Raw genomic sequence first — 22,006 nt, 5'->3', positions numbered from 1 at the left:
GTGATCCACTGATTCACAGTTGCTGTTTTTGCTGACAGCTGCTTTGCTGCAAAAGCCTGCTGTCCTTACTAAAAAAAATGACCAGTGCTAGGCTAAAACCTAGGAGAAAACGTTTATAAACCGGCGTTCTGTGTTTTTAAGCCTCGGTTGTTTCTGTGGACTTACATGTTATTGAAACAGCTATGCCTAAGGGACTAAATGAAGGTTTCGGTCTTCAGGTAGGCTCGTCTTTTCAACTGTTTATTCCTTTCCAAGCCTTTCACCTCTCTTTGTTAAAAGGTGGGGAAAGAAACAAACTACTCTCTGATCCACTGGTTTACAAAATAAGGGGAATATAAACCGTCTGTTACTAAAAACCTGGGGTTTTAAGCCTAGGGTGCTTCTGTCTGCTTTTTTTTTTTTCTTTATTACAACACATACAAAAGGGGTGTGTCTTAGGTTTGTCTTTTCAATGTAACTTTAACTTGTTTGTTAAAAAGTTTGGGAAAGAAGCAGCCTTCTTATCTCTGATCCACTGACTCACAGAGGCTGCTTTGCTAACAGGCGCTTTGCTTCTTTGTCTTTCTAATCCACTGGTTTACAAAATAAGGGGTATGTAACCTGTCTTTTACTAAAAACCTGCGGTTTTAAACCTAAGATGTTTCTGCCTGTTCTTTTTCATTGAAACACTTATGCCAAGGGGGTTAAATAAAGAAATGTGTCTTCATTTAGGCATGTCTTTTCAAGTGTTTATACCTTTTCAAGTCTTTCACCTTTCCTTGCTTCTTCCCCCACTTATTAACAAAGAAAGGTGAAAGTCTGTTCTTTTTAACCTCTCTTTTTTTCTTAACCTACCCTGATACTGAATGCTTTTCTAATCACTTTTTTACCATGTGCTTACTAAACAGGGTTTGCCTTCGTCATTCCCTTTTTAAACCTAGTTTTTAATGTTTTTAAATGCTTTTTTATTCACTTTTTTTACCATGTGTTTACCAATCAGGTTTTGCCTTTCCCTTTTTAAACCTAGTTTTCAATATTATTTAACTCTTTTTTTCTTATACTAACCCTTTAAAAACAAATATTTCCTTTTTTCTTTAAGTTCTTTCTATTCTTGAATAACCTGCCTTCACCAGCCTCTCTCCTTATTCAATCACATCCAATAACATTTCTTTCCTTTTTTCTCTAAATCTCACTCAAAATTTCTTTTTCGTCTTTAAACTCTCTCACTCTCTTCTTTCAACCTTTTTCTCTCCATGTACCCAAGCACAAATATACACTTGCACAAACACTTCTGCTAGTCAAACACATACACACACACATTTTTTCAAAATGGCTGATGGCGCCACAATTTGGTGCCAAGTGAAACGAGGTGGGACATAAGCCCTAAAAGGGGCATGGAAATTGCATGGTCAAAATTGCATGGTGATTAATACTATCGAGTTTATTACTACTTAGGATGAAATTTAATAGTGAAAAGTGCAAGGTCATGCATTTAGGGATTAATAACAAGAATTTTAGTTATAAATTGGGGACGCATCAGTTGGAAGTAACAGAGGAGGAGAAGGACCTTGGAGTTCTGGTTGATCACAGGATGACTGTGAGCTGCCAATGTGATATGGCCATGAAAAAAGCTAATGCGGTTTTAAGATGCATCAGGTGAGGTATTTCCAGCAAAGATAAGGAGGTGTTAGTACCGTTATACAAAGCACTGGTGAGACCTCATCTGGAATACTGTGTGCAGTTCTGGTCTCCCATGTTTAAGAAGGATGAATTCAAACTGGAACAGGTACAGAGACAGGCTACTAGGATGATCCGAGGAATGGAAAACCTGTCTTATGACAGGAGTCTCAAAGAGCTTGGCTTGTTTAGCCTAACCAAAAGAAGGCTGAGGGGGGATATGATTGCTCTTTATAAATATATCAGAGGGATAAATATTAGGGAGGGAGAGGAATTATTTAAGCTCAGTACCAATGTGGACACAAGAATAAATGGATATAAACTGGACACTAGGAAGTTTAGACTTAAAATTAGACGAAGGTTTCTAACCATCAGAGGGGTGAAGTTCTGGAACAGCCTTCCAAGGGGAGAAGTGGGGGCAAAAGACATATCTGGCTTGAAGACTAAGCTTGATAAGTTTATGGAGGGGATGGTATGATGGGATAGCCTAATTCTGGCAATTAATTTGGCTATTGATCTTTGATTATCAGCAGGTAAGTATGCCCAGTGGTCTGTGATGGGATGTTAGATGGGTTGGGATCTGAGTTACTACAGAGAATTCTTTCCTGGGTGCTGGCTGGTGAGTCTTGCCCACATGCTCAGGGTTTAACTGATCACCATATTTGGGGTCAGGAAGGAATTTTCCTCCAGGGCAGATTGGCAGAGGCCCTGGAGGTTTTTCGCCTTCCACTGCAGCACGGGGCACGGGTCACTTGCTGGAGGATTCTGTGCACCTTGAGGTCTTTAAACTACGATTTGAGGACTTCAATAACTCAGACATAGGTTAGGGGTTTGTTATAGAAATGGGTGGATGAGATTCTGTGGCCTGCGTTGTGCAGGAGATCAGATTAGATGATCATAATGGTCCCGTCTGACCTTAAAGTCTATGAGTGAACCTAACAGGTAATGATCAAGTGATCATTTCTCCTGCCCTCCATCACCAGCCTCTGACAAACAGAGGCTAGGGACAATGATAATACTAAATTGCTCAAGATATCTTGAGGCTATATAGGGCTAATCTATTAGCAGTGTTCCAGAGAAGGGATTCAAATCTGGTGCACTAAACCCTTGGCTATTGTATGGGGTTAGCTGCTGTCTCCTCCTCCAGTCCTCTTGTGACCCTAGCCTGGATTTTTTAAATTATTTTATTGTGCCTGAATCTATTGAGTGAATTCAACACCAGTTTGTGAATAGTCTTGTTTGACCCAAAACTGCATTTTTTGACAAATAAACTATTCAGTGGAAAATTTCCCCCAGCTCTACTTGTGATGTCACTTCACTAGTTCTCCCTTCACCATAATCTTCCAGCCCAGACAGAGCCTGAATTTCAAATGCAAGAAAAGCCTTTCGTGCCGTCTTTATCCGCGTTATAAAAGCAGGGGGGAGGGGCAAGGGCACAAGCCCACTGTTTCCCTTTGAAGCTCCCCTTCAATATTCATCATTCATGGGACAGATTGAAACTAAAGACGATGTCTCGTTCACACAGAGAAAATACAGATAATTAACGTCATTGTCTATATCAGGAGAGCGTCTTTTTCACAAATCCATTTAGATACAATAATGCAGGTTTCAAAATAAATTTCAGCTGGTTTTATCATCCCACAGCTGTTCCCTTCAGCAGGATCCTGTACATTGAACCTGGAAAACAAAATAAATAAATAATCACTTTGGAATTTTTGAACAAGAGAATGAGGCAAAGCAGCTAAAAACGACACCTTGAATTTCTTCCTTAACCACTGAATTGTTGCTATAGAGCCCGAGTTGATAAAACACTCCCTAGCCCATGATCCTGTAGTAGCAGTTGATTGGCCTTGGTCTATTTCTGAAGACACTTGTCCATATTACAAAAAACCCAACCCTCAGGATTAGCCCAACTGCTGTGGAAGCCATTGAATGAGGCTCAGGATTCCTCTCCCTGTGCAGAGGACTCTGCCTAGCACTTAACATCCCTTGCGTCCACAGGTAGCCTCTGCTCTCACCAGTGCTGGAAAGCAGCAGCCCTGTGCCCCCTGCTGCACATCGTACATGGACTCGGAGGATAAAAACACTCACAGTGTTGGATTGAACACGGAGCCGTCCACCCAAATCCAATTCCTTGCGGGGGATGTAACAGAGAGTCCAAGCCAGAGCTGGTTTGTGCCTTTGGTAGCATTTTGAATGAAAGTCTGTAAATGACATGGAAGAATGAAGTGATGGGGAAGGAGGGTTAAAGGGGTTAAGGTGCTAGCTAGAGACTCTGGGAACTGGGTTCAATTCCCCAGACACCCTCTGTGACCGTGGGCCAGTTGTCTAGTTTCTGTCCTGACTGGGGCAGAATTAAGGCCTTGGTACAGTCTGTGTGGTGTGGGGCGGGGTCATGCTGTCGGTGAGGTGTCACCGCTGGGGGGCTGGGCACAGGTTATGTGCTGTTGCTGGCCTGAGCTTTTCATTTCCTTCCTTTTTAGCGTGTGGGTCTGTGTAGAGCAGGGGTGGCCAAACCGTGGCTTGTGAGCCACAGGCATCTCGTTACAGTGACAGTGCGGCTTGCGGCGCCCCCCAGGTACTGCCCATTCTCTGCCTACCAGACTGGGGGGGAGCTCAGGGCTTCTGCCCTGCAGCAGGGTGGTGGATCTAGGGGCTTCTGCTACAGTGATTGGTGCCTGCTGAGAGTGGGGGGGGCACAATTGAAAGGTTCCCTCTCCCAACAGCTTGAGTCAAACCCCCACAGGCACAACCCCCCACCCACCCTCAGTGCCCCCACCCTCAGTGCCCCCACCCTGCAGCTCCCAGGTGTTAGCTCCATGGGGAGGGGCAACACCAAACCGCTGGGAGCTGCAGTGAGGAGCCCCTGCTTTAGCTCTATGGGGAGAGGCAGCTCCCAGCTGTTTGCCGCTGCCTCTGCCCACAGCCGCAGCTCCCAGTACCGGGAAAGGGCCCGGCGGCACCATGTGACCAAGCGGCACCAGCAAACCCTGGGAAAAATCTAGGGGGGGCCTGTGCCCCCTGCAGGGCTGAAGCCTGAGTCCTGGCAGGAGCACCTGGCTCTAGAACCTCTGAAGATTGTTGTGTGCGGCTCAGAGGGTCAGTGAGTTTGGCCACCCCTGATATAGAGCAAACCTGACAGACCCACATCACAGGGGTTTTGTGTATTAATTGTTACTAGTGATGCTCATATCCCCAGGACCAGTTTTATTTACCATCTCATCCTGGTCCCGGATCACCAGCAGCCGAGAGCTCCTCCTTGAACAGTCATCGCGGCTCTTGTCCCAGGGATTTTTATCTTTAGACACCCAGTAGCACTTGTCCCTGTGCAGCAGCCAGTTTGGGGGGCAGAGCTTGCACCCTGATCCCTCTGGAGGGGAAAATGGAAACGTTTAATGAAGCTGAAGGTTCTGAACTGCATCACACTCATGCACAGGCCTTCAGGCTCGACATTTCCAGTAGAGCTATTGTCTTGGTTCTGTTTGAGGACTACTGTAGTGTTCCTGTGCACTGGTTAACAGCCATTACGTTTCCCCTTAGAGATGGCTGCATGCAGTTGGGGTAGATAATACTACATATACAAGAGTTAAAAGAACTTTATTTAGGTTGCAAAATCAGAGTTGGAAATGCCACATTCATGGTTGCCCATGCAGCTGTAATTCAGCCTGACCGTGGGTTCATCCTGTGCACTGGATGCTTGGGGAGCCATAATGTACATGGGAACCAAATAGGGCTGTGCACTGAATGAGGCAGCAGCCGTGAGGAAAAAATAGTTGGTAGTCCTGCAATAAAGACCGTATCATCAGGCACACACAAATGGGGGCTGAATTAAGGTTGTACAAATAATTGTAAATCTGGCATTTCCTAACTTTTGGGAGCTTGGCTTTGTAACCGTCCTGTTCTCTTAATGCAGAATTGTGTTTAGTGTCCTAGTTTTTTAAAACCATATTCAACAATTCTATTACATGCAACTGGAACAACTGCCCCATCCTGAATCAGCAGCAGGGCTTGCCCCCTGGATCTTCACACTACACTGCTACTGCTCAGTGCTAGCTGGTAACAGGGAAAGTCTGTTACCCTCAGGGGAGGAGGCAGGGAATGGGCCTGGGCGGCCAATGGGAGCAGAGCCAGCTCCCTCCCCAGGCGGAGCTTCTGCCCCATGTGGTGTTTCTATGGATGGAAGTTCCTGGGCCCATGTGCTGGATGAGGGGGAGCCTGGCCCCGCTCTCACCCTCTCCTCACATCCATCTCCATCTGCTGTGGTAGCTCCCAGTGCCGGGTGTGCGGCTGTGGCAGGGTGAGCCCAGCACTTCTGACTTTTCATGCTGTTATTTGTCAGTTTTCCTGAGCATCACAAGCAAGGTGGGAAATGGCGACTCTTCCAAAGTTCACATCTCAGCAAAACCTGGAAGAAATTTCATGGGCCAAAGAAAACACGTTTCTCCAGCCTGAGGGCTCCCCTCACCCCATATTTCAAAGGCATGTTGCAAACAATGGAAGTTTGAGAGCTTCTCCAAAGATAACACAAGACCTTTTTACAACAGAAGCATTGGGGAAAGTAAACAGGACTCACTACCAGATAGCAGCTACCCTATATGTAGTTTGTAAAGCAATAGGATATTTATTGCACTTATTGAAGTGGTTTGTCCCCTCCACTTAGAGTTACCCTAACTGACCACTAGATGTCACTGCAATACAGGAAGCTGAGAAGGAGCTGAGGTTACCTGTTGAGTTGTTGTGAGATGATTCACACACAAATTGTTTCAAGTGGAAATGGAAATCTTTTAGGCCAGTGCAGCAGTTGGATTGATGGATGAGTGTCTCCCTGGTACCCTTGTTCTCCAGTGAATTCAGAGATCCTTTGAGCTGAGAAACTTCAGAACAGCATAAGCATGAGTGGTGACTACTACGTAGGGCTCAGCAAACTGAGAATGAGGGTGTGTGCAACAACAAATCATTACCTACTGTCGCTATCAAATTCAGAACTGGGCCAGAGAGAGAGAACATGACAGAGAAAGGGAAAATTACATTTATTACAATTGTAAGGTGTTTTCCACTTTTCTCTGCACACTGAACAGTGAAGTTGTGAGAGCTGGATCACAGGGGACTCAACCTTGTTCATGTGATATTGTTCCCTTTGTGGTGATGATAAAGTGTCCAGGATATTATTCACAAGAACGTTGGACTCAGAAGTATGGGGAGGAGAGGAAATTTCAGGGTGCTGCATTTTGTACAAATTAATTTTGAACTGCTTACCCCAAACGCCCATGGCTATCACAGCTCCCAGCAGAATGAGGATCCCAGCTGCTCCAAGCCCTGCAGTGAGTCGATGCCAGCGGGGACTCTGAGTGTGATCTGGAAGAGTCTGGGTTTAGTGAAATATCCTCTGCACGTTAGTGCAAGAAATAATAATGGCCTGTGGCGCCTGTGCAGCACCCTCCAATGGGCATTTGTGTTCCTCCTCACATAATACCAGGAATAGCTTTAAACCTGTCAGTTAAGGGCCACGTTACTCTGAGGGCACTCCTCCAGGGCTGGCCTTACCATGAGGTGAACTGAGGCGGCCACCTCAAGTGCCAGACTGTGGGAGAGAGGGGGCGCCACTAGGACCCAGAGTGTAGAACATTGTGTCTGCTGCTGGTGCATCTGTTTTCTCTCTGCTCTAGATGCACAGAGCTGGTGGAGTGCTGTGCTGGAGGAAGGAGGGCATAAGAGACATACCAGGCAGGCAGGAGAAAAGGTGAGAGGGAATAACAGAAAGCAGCAGGAGCTGCAGGGAGAGAGAGCAGGAGGAGCTTCTTATGTACTTCTCTAGCACCCCCAGGAGCCTGGACTGATTCACACCAGCTTCTCAGGGAGTTTCCGGGTTCCTGCTGCTTCCCTGAACCCACTTGAGGCGAACAGGCAGTCAGCTGAAGTAGTAGGAGCCAGTTAGGCCCTTAAGACACTGATATCTTCCCTCACTCAGGTCCTGCTACCAGCCTGCTTAATTATTTGTCCCCTTCAGTTGAGTGTTGAGAATCTCTATAGCTGGCACAGAACAGCAGTCATGAGTGAAAAAAGAAAATGTCCCTCTGGGGCAGCATTCAGAAAAAGCAAGCAAAGGAAGCGTTTCTATCTAAGCAGGAAGGAGCTGTCCTGAAATACATAGACACAAATGTTCAGGCTGAGCCTTCCGGCCCCAGTGAGAATGCGAGTGGTGAGGAGATGCCTGATCTTCCAGTTAGTCAGAGTGCGGGTGACCTGGCAGCTACTGCAGCATCCATATCTCCAGCTCAAATGGATGTAACCATGCACATTCCTGAAGAAAAGCGTAGATCAAAGAAGAGTGTGGTGGAGGGGAAAGAAACAGCTGTTGCTGAGTTTAGTTCTTTAAGTCTAGATGATCCAGGACTGTGGACCCACTTAGGGTGACCAGACGTCTCGATTTTATCAGGACTGTCCCGATATTTGCTTGTTTGTCCTGCATCCCGAGCGATGTTTGGTCAGGACACTGGACAAACAAACAATTTTGCCCTCCGCTTCGGCGCACAGGCGGAGCCCAGAAGGGCTCTCACCCCCCCGTGCCCCCTCCTTCCTCCATTGGATCCCTCCCCAAATCCCCCTCAGCCCCACCCCCTCACTCCCCATTGGCTCCCAAGCTGAGCCTGGGGAGGAGACACCCCTGTGCAGCAGCCTGGGCCCACGGGCCATGGTCGGCTGGGGTCGGGAGCGCTGCAGTGCAGCACGGAGGCTGCTCCAGCCCTGCAGCCCGTGGGGCAGCGCGGTGGGTCCGGGGGCAGTGCCGAATGGGCAGGGCCCGGGTGGGTGGCGCAGCCCGGGAGCGTAGGCCACCCGCCAGAGACACGCGGCGGAGAGGGGTTGCGGGGCGAGACTTTTCCCAGGCAGGGCGGCCGGCAGATAGGGGCGAGAAGCCGGTCAGGGTCCCCCAAACCGATAAACTTCCCCGTTGCTGCCAGGGAGCCCCGCGCCTCTCCCGCTTGGCTGCGCTCCAGCGGCTTACCCCAGCACCACATGTGCCCGGGGCGGGCCAGGGGGCGGGAGGCTCCGCGGGGAGGGCAGCGCGCGCAGCCAGGGTGCCGTGTGCGATCCCATGGCACGGACCCTGTGAAACTGCTTTTTTTTTTTTTTTGCTCCCCCCGCGTCCTGATATTTCATCCCTGTGATCTGGTCACCCTAGACCCACTTGAGCAGTAGCCTGTGGGACTTCCTTGTACTGCCTGGGCCACAGCAAGTGAAAAACTTCATGTTCCCCAAAGACAATGAAAATAGAAGTTTCCATCCAACACATTACTGGCATGAAATCCCCAATGGTGACAAAGTGGAGAGGCCATGGCTTAGGTACTCAAAAACCCAGAATGCTGCACACTGTTTTTGTTGCAAACTCTTCCAGTCTAATGTTCCAACCACATTGGGTTCTACAGGAACAAAGGACTGGAAAAATCTGGCTAGAAATCTGGCATGCCATGAGAAGGCAGCAAATCACCAGAGAGCATTGCATCGGTGGAAAGAGCTTCAGATGAGACTAAGGTTAAAGGCCACCACAGATGATCAGCATCAAAAGAAGATTGCATCAGAGTCTCTTTACTGGCAAAATGTTCTGAAAAGGCTCATTGCCATTGTGAGAATGCTTGCTACCCAAAACCTACCACTGCATGGCACTTCAGGTCAGCTGTATGTGCCAAACAATGGAAACTTCCTTAAAATTGTGAAGCTGATGGCTGAGTTTGATGCTGTGCTCCAGGAGCATCTAAGATGAGTCACCACCCAAGAAATGTACACACACCACTACCATGGAAAAACAATTCAAAATGAGATCATACAGTTACTGGCAACAAAAGTCAAACAGAAGATTGTGGCAGATCTGAAGTCAGCAAGATATTACTCTGTCCTTCTGGACTGCACACCTGACATCAGCCATACGGAACAAATGACTTTAATGGTGCATTTTGTCAGGGCCGTCCCTAGCAATTCTGGGGCCCTATGCAGCCCACTGTGTGTGTGGGGCAGGCCTCTGCAGGGGGTCGGGGGCGCTGGCTTGGGGGGCAGGGGGGAACCACCCACCAGCACTCACCGGCAGTGCAGCTGTGGTCAGGTCGCTGCACTTCCCGCCGCCAGTGAGTGCAGCCCCGGCCCTGCTGCACTGCTCAGGGGAGTGGGGGTGGGGGTGGGGGCAGAGCAGGGGCGGGAAGAGGCAGGGAAGGGGCAGGGTGGGGAGAGTCGGAGCAGGGGCTGGAGCAGCTTTCCTGGTGCCCTGCGCAGCTGCATACTTTGCGTATGGGTAAGGACGGCCCTGTGTTTTGTAACAACAGAACCTAGTGAAAACGTCTGGTGACTGTCAGAGCATTTTCTAGAATGTATTGACATTGATGATACTACAGGAGCTGGTATGACAAATGTGCTTGACATGAGAGGTCAGGGCTACGATAGTTGTGCCAACATGAGAGGAAAGAACAGAGGGGTGCAGACACGGATCCGAGAGTTAAACCCTCAAGCTTTTTTTGTCCCATGCAGTTCTCATTCATTGAAGTTAGTGCTCAGTGATGCAGCATCAGCTTCTAGTGAGGCTGCTGAATTTTTTAATGTAATTCAAAGCATCTATGTATTTTTCTCTGCATCAACTCATCGATGGCAAATTTTGAAGTAACATCTGGGAACATCCTCTCTGACACTGGAACCACTGAGTGCCACACGATGGGAAAGTCGAGTGGAAGCGATAAAGCCTATCAAACACCAAATTGGGAAGACAGATGATGCCATAGTTGCCATTATGGAGGATAATGCTATGACAGGAACTGTTCGTGGGAGAACAGTGGCAGAGGGAAATGGAATCACCAGGAATATACATAACTTCAAATTTCTGTGTGGCTTAGTGTTGTGGCATGAGATACTGTTTGAAATAAATGTTGTAAGCAAGAGACTCCAAGGTGTTGACCTTGATATATCTGGAGCAATGGAACAACTGGACAAAGGAAAGTCAGACCTACAGTCTTATCGGTCAGATGAGGGATTTCAAAAGGTTCTGAAGAGTGCACAGAAGTTAGCAGAGGAACTTCACGCTGAAGCTATTTTCCCACCCATTCAAGCATACAAGATGTGACATTGCAGTCTATATGATTTTATAAAAATATGCTAATGAGTGAATATAATGTAACTGGAATATGCTTCTTGCAAAAGGTCTCTTGTAAGGTATCATTACAAAGCTTATAATCTACTAAGTGTGATCATCCTATTTGTATAAATGTACCACGCTTGTATCTGAAACTAGAAATATGAACTATAACTCTGAGGGCCTATTGTAATTATGCAAAATGTGGGCCATTAATGGTGGTTTGGAATCTTGATGGCTCCCATTAACCAGGATAATTGATGGTTCTGTTTTACCTGTAAGTCTTCCTGTATGTGTGTGCTTGCAAGTGGGAAATGAAGTCTTGCAGTGACATGTGATCATGTCATCTGAACTGGAATCCATCTTTAACCTGGTTTCTTTCCATTGAGAAGGAGGGTGTGGAAACCCAGAGAGGGACAAAGGATTCCCGCCTTATGCAAAAGATTATATAAATGTGTGGAACAGAACAAAGCAGGAGGAGGCATCATGAGGAGTCCCCCAGCTACCACCTGAGCTGGAACAAGAGCTGTACCAGGGGAAAGAATTGTGCCAAGCCTGGAAGGGGTCCAGTCTGAGCAAAAAACGTACTGAAGCATCTCTGAGGGTGAGATTAGCTGTATTCAGTTTGATTAGACAGAGATTCGTGTGTTTTATTTTGCTTGGTGACTTACTTTGTTCTGTCTGTCACTACTTGGAACCACTTAAATCCTACTTTCTGTATTTAATAAAATCACTTTTTACTTATTAATTGACCCAGAGTGTGTATTAATACCTGGGAGAGCAAACAGCCGTGCATCTCTCTCTATCAGTATTATAGATGGCGAACAATTTATGAGTTTACCCTGCATAAGCTTTATACAGAGTAAAATAGATTTATTTGGGTTTAGACCCCATTGGGAGTTGGACATCTGGGTGCTAAAGACAAGACTACTTCTGTGAGCTGCTTTCAGGCAAACCTGCAGCTTTGGGGCAAGTAATTCAGACCCTGGGTCTGTGTTGGAGCAGACGGGAGTGTCTGGCTCAGCAAGACAGGGTGCTGGAGCCCCAAGCTGGCAGGGATAGAAGTAGTCTTGGCACATCAGGTGGCAGCTCCCAAGGGGGATTCTGTGATCTAACCCGTAACACAAGAGTCACTGAAGAAGACGACATTTTGATTACAAGGCACGGAATAGTCCCATAAGAGACCCCAAACGACAATTCAAAGTTGAATTCTTTAACCAGGCGCTAGATTGTGCAATAGAGTCAATTGAAGAACGTTTCATGCAGCTCAAGGAACACAGCAGTATATTTGGGATGTTGTATGATATTCCAAAACTCCTCACTATACCTGAAGAAGACCTACACCAGCAATGCAGGGCACTAGAGAACGTGTTCACACATGATGACATGCACAATATTGATGCAAGTGATTTAGGTGATGAACTGAAAGCCCTTTCAAGATACATTTCAGCAGGATCAACTCCAAAGGCTGTTCTGGAATAGATGTGCACACATAAGATGACCACCCTCTTTCCAAATGCTCTTGTTGCTCTGCACATACTTCTAACGCCTCCTGTAACAGCTGCCGGTGGAGAACACAGCTTCTCCAAGCTGAAGTTAATAAAAACACATCTACACTCCACAATGACACAGGGGAGGCTGGTCAGCTTTGCAACCATCTCAATAGAGCATGAGCTGGCACAGACTGTGGACTTTCAGCAGAAAGCAGTTCAAATATTTGTAACTAAGAAGGCATGGAAAGCACCACTTTGATTATTCAAACAGATTAAAATGCCAGTGTTTGCTATGCAGACAAGAGAAGCTACGTTTGCTGTTCAGGTGTTTGAAAGTTCAGGGTTACTTAAAATTTTTGAACAAGGCATTTTAAGTTGTTAGTTCTCCTTTATTGGGGTAGGTACCAGAGCAGCACCATGAGAGGAGTAGAACAGGAAGAAGGCAGAATTGAGACCTTTCAAAATTTTGGCCCAAGCGAGGGGAATGGGGGCGTCATTTGAGCTCCCCGCCTCAGGTGTCAGAATGTTGTGGACCGGCCCTGCAGAGACGGGGCAAACTGTGAGGGTCAAGGACCGGGAGACCTACCAAGGGAAAGAGGGCAGAAAATGGGACCACTCGACACAGGGGATCCAGCAGATAAGGGGGGCAAATTCCCAGCCCCCTACCCATTTTAGGAGCTCCACACTGGGGAGAGGGATCTGCCACGTTGGGGGAGAGTCAGAGGGGAAGGGGGGACAGAGATGTGGGCAGGGCTAAAGGAGGCAGAGGGGGTGTTAGATGCAGGGGGAGGCAGGAGTAGACCAGGAATGAAAGGGGTAGTGCTGGGTAGAAGGGGCGCAGTGACTGGTGAAGAAGGGGGAATTATGAGTGGTGGAGGAGACAGGGACAGAGGTGGGGGTAATGGATAGTGGAGGCAGGGGAAGAAGGTGGAGCATTAAATAGTGGAGGCAAGTGGGGACAGTTATGGGTAGGGGAGGAGGCAGGGCCAGCAGTTGGGAGTTAACAGGTGGGGAGTTTCCTTTCATTAAGGGTCCCCCTACTTTCCCCCCTATAATTCGAGCACTGTGCACATTCAGTCTGGTCAGCGCATAGGGGCTCTGAGGGGCTGCAGCATGCTCAGTATAGATGGAATGTCCAGTTACCTCCTATACTTTGCATTGTTACCTGGGAGGAGAGGAGGATTATGTTTTCTCTCAGTGCAGCCTAAGAGACATAGGTGTATGTATGTGTCACCTCCCTGGCTGGGTGGAATGAATAAAGTCCTCAAGGAACCAGCTGAAACTGACCCAGATCAACAAGGGGCCCAGAGAGACAATGCAAATTCCAGTGTCTCATGAATTGACACTCAACAGTGGAAGGCTCCAGCAAAGGCGAGTTGTGAACTCAGCATGGCTCTGCCTGGAGAACAAAGGACAGACGTGTCCAGCAGAGAATAAGGGTATGTCTACACTATGAAATTAGGTCGAATTTATAGAAGTTTATTTTTAGGAATCGATTTTATACAGTCGATTGCGTGTGTCCCCACTAAGCACATTAAGTTCGCAGAGTGCATCCACAGTACCGTGGCTAGCATTGACTTTCGGAGTGTTGCACTGTGGGTAGCTATCCCACAGTTCCCGCAGTCTGCACTGCCCATTGGAATTCTGGGTTGAGCTCCCAATGCCTGATGGGGCAAAAACGTTGTCACAGGTGGTTTTGGGTACATGTCATCAGTTGCCCCTCCCTCCGTGAAAGCAACAGCAGACAATCGTTTTGCACCTTTTTTCCATGCAGATGCCATACTGCTTTCAGCAGATGGTGCAGTAGAGCTGCAAACCATCATAATTGAATGACCACTTCCACTGCAACTCTGCTCTCCTGCTCTCATGAATCCACCTCGCAGGTCCTAAATATCTATTCTCGTGGCATCCAACGTCAGCCACCTCTTCCACTGCAACTCTACTCTCTCGATAGCGAATTTCTCCATGTTGTCTGCAGGGCCGGCTTTAAGAAGTGTGGGGCCCAATTCGAACAGTTTCGACGGGGCCCCGGCAGGGATGACTTAAAAAAACAAAACAAAAGCCCCACATGTACAAAAAACACGTGGGGCTTGTACTCACCGGGCAGTGCTCCGAGTCTTTGGTGGCACTTCGGCAGCAGGTCCTTCACTCACTCCAGGTCTTCAGTGGCACTGAAGGACCTGCCGCTGAAGTGCTGCCGAAGACTCGGAGCACTGCCGGGTGAGTAAAAATTAAAAAGGCACCTCTAGCCAGGGAAGGGATCCTCACTGGGCACAGGGACCTCTTATGTGCAGGGCCCGATTTGAGGGAATTGGTGGAATAGGCCTAAAGCTGGCCCTGGTTGTCTGTCATGAGCTCCCGGGAACGTGTGTTCTTCATCAATTAATAGGCAGCAGGTTTAAAACAAATAAAAGGAAGTTCTTCTTCACGCAGCGCACAGTCAACTTGTGGAACTCCTTACCTGAGGAAGTTGTGAAGGCTAGGACTATAACAGGGTTTAAAAGAGAACTGGATAAATTCATGGGGGTTAAGTCCATCAATGGCTATTAGCCAGGATGGGTAAGGAATGGTGTCCCTAGCCTCTGTTTGTCAGAGGATGGAGATGGATGGCAGGAGAGAGATCACTGGATCATTGCCTGTTAGGTTCACTCTCTCTGGGGCACCTGGCATTGGCCACTGTCGGTAGACAGATACTGGGCTAGATGGACCTTTGGTCTGACCCGGTACGGCCGTTCTTATGTTCTAAGGCAATGACATCCCCCACCTCTGCAAGGTCCCTCCCAGTCTGGCCTGGGGGGAAATTCCTTCCTGATCCCATATGGGGCAATCAGCTAAACCCTGAGCATGTGAATTGCTAGAGCTCCCCATGTGATAACTGATCCTCTGCTGCCCTGCCTGCCCTTGCTACTTACTGGCTGTCCCAGCTCTGAACCTGCCACCCCTAATCCTCCACCCACCCACCCCAAATATTCTTTCACATTCACTATCTGGCTTTGGCTTTTCCAGAACATACCCCTGCAATGTCACTACTGAGACTTCCCCTCACCTCCACATACAGTAATTGCCCTGGTTCTTCCAGAGTTTCATCCCCCACCCACCTCCATATCCTGAGTAACTGCCCTGCCTCTGTCCTCCCTCACACAGACCCCCCAGGTCTACCCAAATCTCCACAATAACCAGCCCCAGGTCTCTCTGGCAGGCAGGCTGGTCCCCACACCACTAGCTGACCTAGTACTAACGTTAGTAATTATTTGTGTCACTGCAGCACCTAGGAGCCCCAGGCAGGGACCAGGACCCTGCTGTGCCAGGCTCTGTCTGAACAAACCTTCCTCCCAAACCCCAACTCATCCCTTCTGAAAACATGCCCACCCCTCACTGACAGACCCTGGCTCTCCACAGCCTTCCCCCATGTCCCTGGGACATCTGTTGGGCCCTAAAACTACCTGCCCCAGCCGCCCCCCTTTACATCCTTATATAACTGCCAGTCGGCCCCCTAACCCTCAGAGAAACCCTGGGGCTTCCAGAACCTTCCACCTCTAGTCACTGCCATTCCCCACCTGCCAGACCCTGCTCGGCCAGAACCTTCCGCCATGACCCATTTTGTGTCTCCCTTTGGCTGAGAGTCTGTTCCCCCATCGCTAACTGACCCCGTGTTGCCAAAACCTTCCACACATCCCCCAGCGCGTCCCTGCTGAGAACATGCCTGTCCCCAATAACAGACCCCGGTTCTGCCACCACCTTCCCCCTTCACATCTCTCACTGACTGCGTCTGTCTCGCCCAGCCCTTACCCCACAGAAACTGGCTCTGCCAGCAGCTTCCTTCACCCCAGCCAATACCAGATTTACCATGGCACCACTGGCACCCAGCCTGCTCTTCTCTGCCCCCCGCCCACCACTATTTCCTGCAGGGGCAGCAGGCAGAAGCTTGGTCCTGCACACTCCACCTGCCCACCTCTTCCCCTGAGTGTGCCGTGGTCCTGCCCCTCCCAGTGCTTCCCCTGCCGCTGAAAAGCTGTTTGCCAGCGCGAGGGAGCCACAGGGTGCTCACCGCTCGGGGAGGAGTCAGAGAAGAGGTAGGGGGTGGAATCAGGGCATATCCCCTCCAGCCCCCTGCTATGAGCCGCTCAGGGCAGAGGACTGGGAACACCCTTATGACCCCAGTCCATACCCTCAGCCCTCTGCCCTGACTCCTGAACCCCCCTCACACACACCAGACCCGTCCTGACTCCTGAACCCCCCACACACCCTGACTCCTGCACATCCCCACCCTAAGCACCAAACAGGAGCTCCTGCACCCCCCCTTCCCACTTGCATCCCTGTACCTATTGGGTTCCAGGCGCTTGCACCCCTGTACCCACTGCTAAAGGATTCACCCCCCAGCCTAAGGGGAGGTTCCACAGGGCCTCAGAAACCCACTAATTTCAGGGGAAAACTAATAAAAGAACAGGGACAGGAGTGCGGTCAAAGGGTCATAAGAAGGGAGCCTGACGGGGACACCGAGCAGAGAACCCCGGACAGCGCCCACTGCTCCTCGAAGGCGTCAAGGGAGCCAGCAGACGCCGCCCAGAGGAACTCCGCCCGGAGACGTGAACGGACTAAGGACCGGAAACAAGCCCCACAGTCACAGGAGTCTCCATTGGCCAACCGCCTCTCCCTGGTCGCGTAGATGGCCAGTTTGGCCAGGGCGAGGAGGAGGTTGACCAGGAGGTCCCGCGACTTCGTGGGACCACGGATAGGGAGTGCATGGAGAAGGAGGTGGGGGGAAAAGTGCAGCCAGAAACACAACAGGATATTGGTGAGGAGCCGGTATAGGGGCTGCAACCGGGCACACGCTAAGTAAACGTGCGCCAGGGTCTCCCTCACGCCGCAGAAGGGGCAGGTGTCTGGGACAGGGGTAAACCGTGCCAAGTACACGCCCGTGCTCACGGCCCTTGCACCCCTGTAGTGGGGTAGTTACCGCACTCCTGCCCAGAAGGGCTTAAAACAGCCCTGGGAGAGGGCTGTGTCAGGGAAGCTGGGCTGATTGGGGAAACAGCCTCAGCTGTGGCCACACCTCAATCAGGCCCAGCTGGTCCCTATAAGAGGCTGCAAGCCAGACGCCCCAAGTCTCTCTCTTCCTTCTGGGAAGCTCAGGGTACCTACAGTGAGGCAGGGCTGGGGAAAGGCTAGAAGGGCTGAGGAGGGCCTTGTCCAAGGGCCCCATAGAGGGCCAGGCTGCAGGGCCTTGTCCAAGGCCCCATAGAGGCACTGGGTTGTGAAGAGGCAGCAGGTCCAGACCCAACCCTGCCTATGATGAGTGGCTGATCCTGCAGTCTGCCCCAGGGTGTGGGGGTGAGTTAGTGACTGGCTGTAGCCTACGACTGAGGCAAGGTGGGGATAGGAGGTGGGGGTTCCCTGGGGAAGGGAAACCCTGAGACTGAGGGGTGTATGGCCAGGGGCAGCACCCCAGATAAAGGGGCACTGGGGTCCAGGAGGGACACTGGGCCAGCAGCAAGCAGGACACTGGCCTGCAGAGGGTGCTCTGGAGGCTAAAAGAGTTAATTCCCCGAGATGACCAGCTGCAGGGGTGAGTCTCACACTGTCACAACCCCTCACACCGAACAGGAGCCGCCCCAGGTAAGCGCTCCACACCTCAACCTCCTGCCCCAACCCTGAGCCCCCTCCCTCATCCTAACTCCTGGCTGGGCCCTGCAACCCAACCCCCAGCCTGCTCCTGCACCCTAAGTCCCTCCCAGACCCTGCACCCCCAGCCCTGTGCCCAGTGCACCCCCACCCTCAGCTTAGTGCAGAGAGAGATGAAGAGATTGGGCTAGAACCAGGGAGGAGGGAGGCACCTGCTCTATGAGGCTGGGTGGGGATCCTGTGTACCCAGCCCTGCTGCACTTGCAGTTTACCCCCAGCCCCTCCCTTGCTCCAGAGACCAACCCAACCTCCCACCCCACTGGGCTTCTGCCCCTGCCTCCCTCCCGTGGGGGACCAGTCCTCCCTCCCCTTCATGCCCTGCTGTCAGGGTGGATAAAAATCAATGACTTTTTTAAAAAATTGGAAAAAAATCCAATCTAAAAATAGTTTTAATTAAGATACATTGTATCTCATCATGGGCTAGGGATTAATAATTCTATAGTATGAGACAATATATTCATGTCATGTTTAAGAAAAGTTTTGTAAATGAGTTCCAGTAGTTCATGGATTTGGGACCCAATTTTATGGGGTTTCAGGGGCTTTTGTAGAGATTATTTAGATTAATCTTTCTATCTACCCACTGGGACTCAGTGCTCAGTCTAGAAGATACCATCGGAGATGCTTAGTTTTGCAGTTCTCAAACTGTGGATTTGTGCCTCCAGCGGTAACATGCTTGTTAACAGCAAAAATATTTATAAATAAATATATAGAGGTGAGAAATAACAGACCTCAACCCTATTGTCCCTCTGCAAATTTGTGTACAGAGTCAATCCCTTACCTCTCTTTAAATGTGAAAAGCTTCAAAAAGTTCAATGAATAGAAGATTGTTGGGGGCGGAATAGATCTGGACAAGGAGAAGACGTCTGGAGATAAATGTGAGAAGCAAGGGACATATGCTTGTTTTGTTAAAATATTATGTTTGCTGTTGAAGAAAAAAATCAACAATACTTAATGTTGTTTCATTTAAATAACGCAAATTAAATGTGTCTCTGGTGGTGATCTCCTCCTAATACAGCCTGGCAAGAAAATCCTCCAAATGCTAATGATTAACCCATTGAACTGGAAATAGTTCACCTCCCAATAACTTCACAAATATCTGCTTCAATTACCTTTGGTAAATGAAATAACCAAACATTCATTTTCTGATAAAGCTGTAAAACTAATCTGAAGAGTTATCAAAATAAATCACTGTTTAAAAATGTATAGTGTGTACCTTCTAAAAATGAAACCTGCATCTATTTCCGAGTTGTGAAGAATGTCTATTGAGGTTAGAACCGGGGCAGCTGCAGGGCCGCCCAGAGAATTCCGGGGGCCTGGGGTCTTCTGCAGCGGGGGGCCCGTTCCGGGACCCGCCGCCAAAGTGCCCCGAAGACCCGCGGCGGGCCCCCCCCCACTGCCGAATTACTGCCGAAGCAGGGCCTGCCGCTGAAGTGCAGCCCAGTCTTCGGCAGTAATTCGGCGGAGGGGGCCCGCTGCGGGTCTTCGGGCACTTCGGCGGCGGGTCCTGGAACGGAAGGGCCCCCCGCTGCCGAATTACCGCCGAAGACCAAGCTGAACTTCGGCAGCGGGTCCCGCTTCGGCGGTAATTCGGCGGCGGCGGGGGGTCCTTCCGCCCTGGAGCGGAAGGACCCCCCCCCGCAGGCGAAGACCAGGAGCGAAGAAGCTCCTGCGCCCAGCCCCGCAAGAGTTTTCCGGGCCCCCCAGAGCGAGTGAGGGACCCTGCTCCAGGGGCCCTGAAAAACTCTTGTGGGGGCCCCTGCAGGGCCCGGGGCAAATTGCCCCTCTTGCCCCCACCTCTGGGCGGCCCTGGGCAGCTGCAGGCCCCAGCACGCCAAGCGCGTGGTTGGGGTGGCAAGCCGCGGGGGGCGCTCTGCGGGCGCCGTGGGGGTCAGGGTGCCTTCGGCGGCTTGCCTGCGGGAGGTCCGCTGGTCCCGCGTCTTCGGTGGACCTCCTGCAGCCGTGCCTGCGGGAGGTCCAGAAGCCGCGGGACCAGCGGACCTCCCGCAGGCAAGCGGCCGAACGCAGCCTGCCTGCCGTGCTTGGGGTGGTGAAATGCCTAGAGCCGCCCCTGGTTAGAACAACCAACAAGACTGCACTTGTATGTAGAAAACCATGATTCAATTGAGTCTTTTTGATTCATGATTTAAATCATGATTTAAATAAAATCCACCCTGCCTGCTGTGATCTTGCCCCTGGCCCCCTCATTCCCCAGGGGCCCCACAAATATGTTTGGGGCTGGGCCCACAGAAAGTTAATCCGGCCCTGACCCCAGCCACTGGGACACCCAACCGCCAGTCTGTCCCCCCACAGACAAAGTCCAGCTCTGCCAGACTCACTTCCTTCATGTTACTATTTTGTCATGCTACAGAGTTTTCCCCATATACCGAACAGTGAAGCTGTGAGAGCTGGATCACCTGGGGCTCATGTCTCAAACTCTAACATTACATTGTTCATGCAAAATCTTTTCTGTCGTGGTGACCATGAATTGTCCAGGCTATTATTCACAAGCATGTCAAAAGCTCTTTGAAAGCCAGGAGGCTGGGACAGCGGTGTACATATTAGTGTGTCTGTAATCTTAGCATTTGGGATTTGTAGCCAGGCAGATTATACAGGCACAATGCGACTCCCCAATCTAATCTGACCTTCCTGTGCAGTTCACAGTCAGGGGCTACAGTAACCCATTGATTTGGGGAATTCTACCACCTATTATATCAGGTCTTCTATCAGCATCAGTTCCAATTCACCTGCTTGTTGCTTTCACACTTCTCACATTTGTACAAACATACATAGAGATTTTATTTTTGATCATCTGCCTATTTTTATTTAACTCCTTTGATGCGCTTTGCAGAATTTATTTTTGTGATCTTACCCTCTCCATTCTCCTCATCAGCTGTAATGTGTGTCCTGTCCTTTTCTGGAACCTGTACTTTGATATTAACAACATTCTGGATGGATGTCTGATGTTAGAAGGTTCTTCAGCAATGACTAGCTTTCTTCTGTGGATGGATGTCTGAGCTTAAAAGACTTCTCAGCACCCGTTAGCTTTCCCCAGTTCCTACCTTAAATAATCACCCCAAATCCTATTTATTGCATGTTCCAAGAGTCCGGTCCTGCTCTAGTTAAGGCAGAGCCCACCTTTTCTGTACAAGCGCGCTCTCTCTCTCTCTCTCTCTCTCTCTTCCCCTGCATACCCCCACGCTCACTATGTCATCTCTATCCACCGCCCTCTGCAGTTATCTGCGCCATCACCAGAGTATCACGATTGTGCATCCAGAATTTCCATACGCACAAGATGTTTTCCCTTGTCCGCTCCCTGCCAGGTGACATGTAAAGGCACCATCAGTAATGGACACCACAGGGAGACACTAAGTCACTTACCTTGGGTCCCAGGTTGACATGGCCGGTCTGATGATGTCATCTTCGGATGAAGGTTCAATACCGTGTAACCCTCTTCATCCTCCATTGGCCAGGCTTGTCCCGCGTTTAATTCTTTTCAGCAGATACTCAGAGGAGGGAAAAGAGCCAGCTACTAACTGACCCTCAGGCTCTCCAGCAGCAGCACTGACCCTCCTCATGAGAAACCACAGGAAGTTCAGGCTCTGCACACAAGTAACACCCAACTCCTCCACCTTCCCCCACACTAGACTCTGCCAGCTCTATATTAGCTACATGCCTATGCTCCTGCACTAAGCAGATACACTGCCCACGTGGGACAGAGTAGGTGAGAGGGTTTCCAGCCCACCGGTGCTCAACCTTTTTCGGCTCAGGACCCATTTGTAAATGTTAATGGTCTGTTACGACTCAGTAAATAGCCTGGGGGTGGAGGCCCTGGGGTGGTTTCGGTCAGATCCTGGCCCCCGGAGCTCTGCCCCAGCTCTGCCCACAGTGGCGGCTCCTGCAGCTCCTGTGCTGTGGGGCTGGCTGGGCTTGGCTCTCTGTTCCAGGCCTTACAACTTCCAGGTTTGCAGTGTCACTCAGGTTTGGCCCTGGCCCCCAGTCTGGACCAAATTTGCCTGAGTGCAGTTGTGACCTGGCTCGTGGGGTTGCAGTGCCACTCACTCAAATC

At 49.9% G+C, this 22,006-nt stretch overlaps 1 protein-coding gene across 1 annotated transcript; it reads right to left on the bottom strand.

Annotated features, from left to right (window-relative positions):
• Window positions 1-3,209: 3,209 nt before the first annotated feature.
• LOC123346592 (killer cell lectin-like receptor subfamily F member 1) lies at window positions 3,210-21,403 on the bottom strand. The gene is made up of 6 exons (XM_044984068.1): window positions 21,319-21,403; window positions 6,913-7,011; window positions 6,381-6,530; window positions 4,872-5,026; window positions 3,748-3,860; window positions 3,210-3,333 (listed from the first exon to the last, which is right to left on the bottom strand). The coding sequence occupies exons 1-6, from the start codon at window positions 21,401-21,403 to the stop codon at window positions 3,210-3,212; spliced, it is 726 nt and encodes a 241-aa protein (XP_044840003.1).
• Between the last annotated feature and the right edge of the window lie 603 nt (window positions 21,404-22,006).

Source organism: Mauremys mutica, chromosome 12 (genome assembly GCF_020497125.1).
Source record: "Mauremys mutica isolate MM-2020 ecotype Southern chromosome 12, ASM2049712v1, whole genome shotgun sequence".
Lineage (NCBI taxonomy): Eukaryota > Metazoa > Chordata > Testudines > Geoemydidae > Mauremys > Mauremys mutica.
Note: the sequence above shows the minus strand (reverse complement) of the source record. Positions and strands in the feature narration are given on the sequence as shown.